We start from the raw sequence: 9015 nt of genomic DNA, 5'->3' as shown, positions 1-9015 counted from the left end.
AGAAAGAAAGAAAGAAAGAAAGAAAGAAAGAAAGAAAGAAGGAAGGAAGGAAGGAAGGAAGGAAGGAAGGAAGGAAGGGGAGAGAGAGAGAGAGGAAGGAAGGAAGGAAGGAAGGAAGGAAGGGAGGGGAAGGGGAAGGGGAAGGGAAAGGGAAAGGAAAGGAAAGGGAAAGGAAGGAAGGAAGGGAGGAAGGAAAGAAGGAAGGGAGGAAGGAAAAGAGAGAGGGAGGGAGGAAGAGAGGGAGGGAGGAAGGAAGGAGAAAGAAATAAAGAAATCCTTTATCTCTATAAGACTGGGAAGACTTAGAGAGACTTGGGAAGTCCACCAGAATTGGACACTACAAGGAACAACAAGATTTGCCCCTGAATGCTTCGGGAATATCAGATGAAAAAAAGAAAACAAAACAGTTTTTTGAGCAGCCACTATGTGCCAGACATTGATCTAAATATTGAAGACAGGGGTCGGAGGCATGGCTCACAGCTTTCAGTGGCTTAAGGAGCAAAAGTGAGAGAAAGAGAGAGGAGAGAGAGAGAGGAGATAATATATTAAAATAGGCACATACATTCAAATAGCATTATGCCAAAACCAATTTGGGATTTTTGTTTAAAGTTTGGACCAACTGCCTTGATACCCTGCAGATACACCAAGCAGGCTGTTATTCTTCATGTTTGAGGGTATTTCATCGTCAAGGTCTTCTTTAGAAGAGTCAAAGTGCCCATCATCTTGATGAGGAGTTGGTTCACCTTTTTTGTTATTTGCTGGAGTAAAGGGTGGTGCCGCTCCTCAGCCCTTCCATACTTGGAAACCAGGGAGTAGTCATCTATTTCTGAACTACATGCAGATGCCTCTTTCCTCTCTTGATTAGGGTGAGCAGGTTAATCCCGTCCCATAGCAAATATCTGCTCTACTGTATCCTCCCACCTGCCTGATTTCGGCCAGCACTAAACTTGGACATCACACCTGAACTTGGGCAGCACCTAGATCAAAGCTAGAATGATGCTAAGCAGTGCAGAAAGGCCTGGATCGGAAGCCCAGCCCAAGACCTGGGGCAGTTGTCTGTTGCTACACAAAATTCATAAACACAGACTGTGCATTCCACAATACCCATGGTTTTTTTCATCTTCTCCACTGGAACATGAAGATTCTCAGGGAAGTCTGAATTGTATGACTCTCAAAAGGGCACAGACAAAGCCTGAACTAAAAAACTTGTGACAAATCTATGGTCACTCCTCTACAGCAAAAGCACTCCCTCTATGCAGTGAGGACAGCCACCCAGCATACACACACAGGGACAACTCATCCTACATCCTGTGCACTTTACACCCATACACAGGAATAGTATACGATGCCCCCCCCCCAAAACCAACTGTTTATTAGCCATATTTTCTGCATTTGTCATTTCTGCTCTAACACAATGATGTATGAAGCATGATATTATAATGCAATCAGCATTAATTTTGTATATGGTTTGGTTGTGTCCCCGCCCAAATCTCAACTTGAATTGTAGCTCCCATAGTCCCCGCGTGTTGTGGGAGGGACCTGGTAGGAGGTAATTGAATCATGGGGCGGGTTTTCCCCTGCTATTCTCATGATAGTAAGTCTCACAAGATCTGACTGTTTTATACAGGGGAGTTCCCCGGCAAATGCTCTCTTGCCTGCCACCATGTAAGGTGTGACTTTGCTCCTCCTTCACCTTCTGCCATGATTGTGAGGTCTGCCCAGCCATGTAGAATTGTGAGTCCATTAAACTTCTTTTTCTGCCGGGCACAGTGGCTCATGCCTGTAATCCCAGCACCTTGGGAGGACAAGGTGGGTGGATCACGAGGTCAGGAGATCAAGACCATCCTGGCGAACATGGTGAAACCCCATCTTTACTAAATACACAAAAAATTAGCCAGGCCTGGTGGCGTGCACCTGTAGTCCCAGCTACTCGGGAGGCTGAGGCAGGAGAGTGGTGTGAAACAAGAGGGTGGAGCTTGCAGTGAGTAGAGATCACGCCACTGCACTCCAGCCTGGGCGACAGAGTGAGACTCTGACTCAAAAAACAAAAACAAACAAACAAACAAAAATCTTCTTTTTCTTTATAAATTACCCAGTCTCGGGTATTTCTTCATAGCAGTATGAAATGAACTAATACAATTTTATTAAGGGGTTAGGATAAGTTTAATGTCTCTCTATTTATGACATGCATAACAGATGTTTCTTTCATCCAAAGCAGAATAACAAAAACAAAAAAACCTCATAATTCACTAGAAAATATTAAACATTAATATACTAACGGAAGAAAACATGCCTTACATGAAATACATGGCAAAGAATTTGATAGCAGGACCAGGAGAGTGTGGCCAACAGAACCATCTCACCATTACCGGAAAGCCGACTCCAGTTCATCACTTTAGTTTTGCTGGGACATTGAATGTCATGTGCTTTTTTAAAAAAATAAAAAAGTGTTATCTAAATTAAATCCGTACTGAGAATATATCTCCTGTGATGTCCGTGTGTCCCCAGGTCAGCTCGCCCTTCTGCCAGGTGCCAAAGTGAGTGTGCATCAGCACAGGCATTCCCGTGTGCAAAGGACAGCTGGGCTCTCTCAGATCTGCATTGTGCTTTTTTTTTTTTTTTTTTTTTTTGACAGGGTATCACTCTGCTCCCCAGGCTGCAGTGCCATGCCATGATCTTGGCTCACTGCAGCCTCAATCTCCCAGGCTCAAATGGTCCTCCCACCTCAGCCCTCCAAGTAGCTGGGACTACAGGCGGGAGCCACTGTGCCCAGCTAATTTTTAGATATTTTGTAGAGACGAGGGTCTCACTATGTTGCCCAGGCTGGCAACTCCTGGGCAAGGAGATACATTCTCAAGCGATCCTCCTGCTTGGGCCTCCCAAAGTGTCGGGATTACAGGCGTGAGCCCCGGGGCATGGCCAGGTGCTGTTTTTTTCACACCCACTCAGACTTCCTGGCTCTCAGGTGGGGAGCACCGACGGAGCTGGCAGGCGGGTCAGGGGGCTGCAGGCGGCTGCAGGAAGGGTGCGCCGCTAGGTGGCTGGGGGCTGCTGAGGGCTGCTCCTCGGATCCTGAGCCCCTCGGGTCCTGGGCGGCCTCTCGGTAGGGCCTGCCCCGGGGCTGCCTGCCCAACTTTTCGCTGGCGGAGGATGTCACCTCACTCTCATCCTCATCTGGAATCTTCGTGTGCCCTGACACCCTGGATGTAACCCTGGGGCTGCCGGCCCCCTCCCCGCCGGCGCGTGCAACCGGGGGCTCAGGAGCCCCCTCTTGCTCCCGCCCACCCTCCTTGTCCGTCGGGCGTCCCTCGGGGTGGCCAGGGGCTCCGCTCTGCTTCCGGATGGAGGGGCTCGTCGGGGGTCCGGGCCTCCTGCGCATCCGCCGCCGCAGGCTGCAGACCAGGTCCGCGAGGCCCAGCAGGAAAGACAGTGCGCTGACCGCCCAGAGGAACAGCATCAGCAGGGACTTCTCCGTGGGCCGCGACACGTAGCAGTCCACCACGCCCGTGCACGGAGGACGCGTGCAAGGGAACTTATTTGGGGCCAGGAACCCAAAGAGAAGGTAGTTCAAGGCCCCGAAGGCTGCCTCCAGCAGGGTCCGGAGGAGGAGGTGGATGATGTAGCCGGCCGAGAAGTCGGGCACCTCGAGGCCGCCGCGCTCCCTGCAGGACCCCGGGCAGCGTCTCTGCCCGGAGGCCGTGTCCCGGGGTTCGGGGCAGCGGCGGGGGCCTAGCGCGGCTAGCGTGGCTCCTCGGTGTAGGACATAGACGCTGAAGACAGCGGAGGGGAGGAGGACGCACACGCCCTGGATCAGCCAGAACCGCAGGTGAGACACGGGGGAGAAGACGTCATAGCAAACGTTGGCGCATCCCGGCTGCAGCGTGTTGCAGACAAATCTCTCCTGCTCGTCCTGGTAGACGGGGCGCCCCGCCAAGACGATCACCAGCATCCGTAGCAGCATCGTGAGGACGAACCAGAGCTTTCCTGGAAGAGAGGAAGCAGGCATAGCCTCATCACCCCGGAATACACTGCCTTGAACAACAGTTTTAAAGTTTGTATTGGGGCTGAGATTGGGGAACTGAGACGTCAATAAGCATGTCTTTAGTTTTCTGTTTGTTTGTTTGTTTGTTTGTTTGTTGTACATAGGGTCGTGCTATGTTGCCCAGGCTGGTCTTGAACTCCTGACCTCAAGTGCTCCTGCCGCCTTGGCTTCCTAAGTAGCTGGGATTGCAGGCATGAGCCACCACACCTGTCAGCTTGTCTTTACTCACAGCAAGAGTATCAGGTAGTTCATTTGACAAGTATTTATTGAGCACTGAACATCCTTGTTTGTAAGATGCCTCAAGATGAGCAGATTTTTTAAAAGCATTATATTAAAAGTGTTTTAATCTGTCTGCTAATTCAGACTTTTGGTAATGTCTCCTGGACTGACAGATTCAGAAAGAAAGTTTGGCTGAGCAAATTAATGATGTAAATAAGATTTACATTTTCTTCTTAGGAGAATAAGCCTTTTAAAAGAGGTTGGCATATTTCTGTAACTGTGTATAGCCAATTCGAGCTGCTGATTTCAGTAAATCTTCTTACTTATGACAACAGTCCAGGGATCTCTATTTAATCACAGGGCTTGTATTTAATGTTAGTCTATGGCCTTTGAAATTGAATTTCTTTATGAACATTCCATTGTTCAGATTTTTTAATCATTCAGAATTCCTCTTCCCCTTTTCCAGCTATTAAGAATGAATGAGGCTTGTCCTTCTTCAATGTATGGTGACTGAGTGACACCAAGCTGGGAAACCAAAATAACTGTCAAGCCCTATTTTCATGGCACCGACCAACTGTTTCGAAACGTGTTTAAAACTCAGCCAAAATAACTTGTGAATATTGTGTTTTGAAATGAGAGAAACATCGCCTGACATCAGAAAAACAAAACAAAACAAAAATAAATAAATAAAGACAGTCAAACAAAGAATAATATCACTACGTGATGAGTCATTGAGTTGAACTTTTAACATCAAGTTGATCTTGTCTAAATCTACAAAACAATGAGCCGGGAAAGTATCAACCGCATCCCTGGCATATATTCATCCTTTGCTGACCCCCATACCTCTCTGAAAATGTGAGTCATCTACATTAAACAAAAATCTGTTATTTTCTTTGTTAAAAAAATAACTAAACTAAACTTGGGATTTGGTTTAAAGTGCACAAGAGAAATGGCTACTCCTTAAAAATTAAGCTTCCAGGCCAGGCATGGTAACTCACGCCTGTAATCCCAGCACTTTGGGAAGCTGAGGCAGGTGGATCACAAGGTCAGGAGATCGAGACCATCCTGGCTAACACGGTGAAACCCCGTCTCTACCAAAAACACACAAAAAATTAGCCAGGCGTGGTGGCATGTGCTTGTAGTCCCAGCTACTCGGGAGGTTGAGGCAGGAGAATCACTTGAACCCGGGAGGCAGAGGTTGCAGTGAGCCGAGATCGCACCACTGCACTCCAGCCTCGGTGACAGAGTAACACTCTGTCTCCAAAAACAAAAACAAAAATTAAGCTTCCAGGATAAAACCTAAAGGGATCACTTTCTCATTCACATTTGCTGTTCTGTGCCTTTTCCTGGTAACGTAGCCACACCAGGGTTGCACACAAATACCCCTCCACCTGCTTCAGTCTTCAGAGTCAGCACCCCAGTGTCAGCACAGGAGGGCCTGTGAGAGAACAATGTCACACGCAAGACCCTTACATGACAGAGGAACCGCAGAACCATTCTAAAAAAATAGAAGCCTTAGCTCTCTTTCCTCCAGAAAGGCACAGCAGCCCTTTGTTTTGGCAGTGGGTGAACTTTCAGCTTGGTGCCTGCACACTGAAAATGAGGAAATACCTGGACCCGTTAAGAAGGACTCAATTCCACCATGGCAATGGAAACAAAAACTGCGCGGGAGTTTGGAGACAGTCCCAATACTCACCCACCATGGTCACGTTGCAATTTAGTGTGATGATGAGGAACCCTAGCAAGTCCACGCCTTCCATGCTTCCAGAATGTCACAGGCTCCAGGCTGCAGGAGACACTGCAGGGCGTGTTCTCCAAGGAGGTGGAAAAATCCTCGCCTGGATAAATGTCCGTTAATTACAAAAGACTTAAAGGTGTGAGCTGGAGATAAGAAAGCAAAGCTTTGAGCCAGGAGTAGGAGATGGGTTTTTCTGTCTCCAAGTTGAGACGGCCCTAAGCCTCTGAGGCAAAACATTCCTGACAACTGCAGTGACCAGCAGAGCAAGCAGCAGTCATCTCTTATTGTGGGCTATTCTTACCCGCCTGGGATATTCCAGGCCTGTGGCAGCGCTCATATGTCCCCATCAGGACAGCCAGATGCTTCAGGATATAATAGCAGCAACTACTTTTAACCCAAGAAAGAAAAACTTCTGCTAACTAGTCAAGTCAATTTTTCTATTAAAAAGGCATTTGCTCCTTGAAAACATCTCCACAACCACTTCACTCGTGCAAGAAGCCCTTAAAGTGTTCATGTTTTGTCTTAAAGAAGTGTTCATGTTTTGTCTTCTCAATCAAGCATGAATCGCCATGCCACCATCACACGAGCCCACAAGGATCTCACCCTTATTCTGAATTCCTGTATCATGGGTGCAGGCAGAAATCTGTATCTCAGTCGGGTGTCCCAACTTTAGACCGTGACTTGGTTATTCTCCTGCTGCTTCCTGTGCAGTGAGTGACAGCTCTTCCCTTAGAGACAAAAGCCTGGGTGCAAAGCTGGGGGCAGTCCCCAACTCACTGGGGAAGTCACTGGATCCTTCCAGACAGTCTCATCTTGCAATAAGGAGAATCATGCCATTCCACTCGGCATTTGTGGGAGGTTTCTGTGAAATGATGGCATAGAATAAGAGCAACTGGTGTGAAGTGGGTGTATGACAACCCATATCCATGGTATTTCAATCCCTCACTGGCCCCTACGACCTTCACAGATTACATCTTCCCTTTGTATCGCCCAGCCCCATCTAGCCTGGAGCTGTTCCCATTGAATCTACTTAATAAATGTCTGTTAAATTTGTCATGAACTATCATGGTCTGGACCTGCTGACATCAATCACAGTTGCATCAAAATCCTATCGCCGCAGCCACCTTCATATCTGGGAAGAACCCATCCTGCAGGGTTGGGGAGCTATGATCAGGGTGGAAATTGTAAACTTGAAAAGGAATGATTTCAATTTTCCATGAAAGCTATTCTTTATATCCCCATCTTTTCTTCATTTCTGATCTATTCTTGACTTTAGTAATATCCCTAGAAAGATTCCCAGAAGAGTGCAACAAAGCTACTTTCATCTTTACTCACATGACACGCTCCCATCCACGGAAAACGTTTTGACCCCCTTGAAAGGAACAGTGGTTTTGCTATATTTTAGTCAAATGCTCCGACATGAGCAATGAAATTGGAGAAATTGTAGTTAAGTAAAAATATTGAAATAGTCACAGGGTGTATAAAATAAAGGAGAATTTGTCTCCTAATAGACTGCTTATGGTATTGGCTTTTTTAAAAAAAATGAAATATTAGGAAAGCAATTACTGAATTTGCTGTGTGATAGAAATAGCCTGTCCCAAATGCAGAATAAATTAGCACTGCATGACCATGAGCAAATCACTGGAGCTCTTCATGCTTCAGTTTTCTCATCAGTGAAGCAGGAAAAAAGAATGTGTTCTTCACCCACTCACAGTGACTGTGATATGCAAAATGGGACCAGAGATGTGAAAATGATTTTGAAATGTAAAGAATGACCCAGTGTCAGTGACAGGTGCATCTCAGGGTCAGCTCCTCTGGTCCCACCCTTCAGCGCATCTTCTGAGCAGCCCACGCCCACCCACCTCCCTTCTCATCCTGGTCACCTTTGCTCTTCCTCCTTGAAGTCTACCCCATCCCCATTCCTTGTCTTTTTTCTCTTTCTCCTTTTTTCCTCTCTCCTGCTAGGTGACATTTTGCTTTACTTGGAAATCCTAACTCTGGCCAGGCCCAGAGGCTCACACCTGTAAATTCCAGCACTTTGGGAGGCCGAGGCGGGTGGATCACTTGAGGTCAGGAGTTCGAGACAAGCCTGGCCAACATGGTGAAACCCCATCTGTACTAAAAATACAAAAATTAGCCAGGCGTGGTGGCGGGCACCTGTAGTCCCTGCTACTTGGAAGGCTGAGGCAGGAGAATCACTTGAACCCAGGAGGCAGAGGTTGCAGTGAGCCCAGATCGCGCCACTGCACTCCAGCCTGGGTGACAGAGTGAGACTCTGTCTCAAAAAAGAAAAGAAATCCTAACTCCAATGGCTATGTGAAGCTAGCTAGAGGTAAGGGAAGCAGAGAAGGTGGAGGTGTCTGGGCATCAACTCCCGACTGTCTCTGTAAGAGCATCCCAGCGCCGATAGGGTTTCTGTATGTGTATGTGGAGTAGAGAGAAGATGTGGGGAGTACTGTGTTCAACCCATGACCAAAGAAACCAGCTGGGAGTCAGGGGCTGAAGTGTACAAGATGCCAAAGTGGGAGAGTTCACTAAACGCAGGTGGTCAGCACGGGCCCTGTGGCTCACATCTGTAATCCCAGCACTTTGAGAGGCCGAGGATGGAGGATCACTTGAGGCCAGGAGTTCAACACCAGCCTGGGCAACATAGAGAGTCTCATCTCTACAAAAATGTCTTTAAATTAACCAAGTGTTGGCATGCTTGTAATCCCAGCTACTCAGGAGGCTAAGGTGGGAGGATCAGTTGAACCCAGGAGGTCGAGGCTGCAGCGAGCCATGATCATGCCATTGCACTCCACCTTGGGCCTCAAAGCAAGTCCCTGTATCTAGAAAAAAGGAAAAAAAAGTGTTAGCAGAAAGGAAAGATAACAATAGTGCTACGTGGCACTCAGCCTTGGCCTCACCTCTCTCTAGTGTAGTGACTTTGGCAAATTGTTTAGCCTTCAGTTTTACCATCTATAAACTGGGGTAATAATACTAAGCGTACAGGGTTGAGAATTAGGGTTCATTTAAA

At 47.5% G+C, this 9015-nt stretch overlaps 1 protein-coding gene across 1 annotated transcript; it reads right to left on the bottom strand.

Annotated features, from left to right (window-relative positions):
* Positions 1 to 2633: 2633 nt before the first annotated feature.
* GJD4 (gap junction protein, delta 4, 40.1kDa) lies at positions 2634 to 6194 on the bottom strand. Its single transcript, XM_011995145.1, has 2 exons — positions 5958 to 6194; positions 2634 to 3984 (listed from the first exon to the last, which is right to left on the bottom strand). The coding sequence occupies exons 1-2, from the start codon at positions 6019 to 6021 to the stop codon at positions 2936 to 2938; spliced, it is 1113 nt and encodes a 370-aa protein (XP_011850535.1). The 5' UTR covers positions 6022 to 6194; the 3' UTR covers positions 2634 to 2935.
* Positions 6195 to 9015: the final 2821 nt, after the last annotated feature.

This window comes from Mandrillus leucophaeus, unplaced genomic scaffold (genome assembly GCF_000951045.1).
Source record: "Mandrillus leucophaeus isolate KB7577 unplaced genomic scaffold, Mleu.le_1.0 Scaffold474, whole genome shotgun sequence".
Taxonomy (NCBI): domain Eukaryota; kingdom Metazoa; phylum Chordata; class Mammalia; order Primates; family Cercopithecidae; genus Mandrillus; species Mandrillus leucophaeus.
This window is presented reverse-complemented; position numbering and strand designations above follow the sequence as displayed.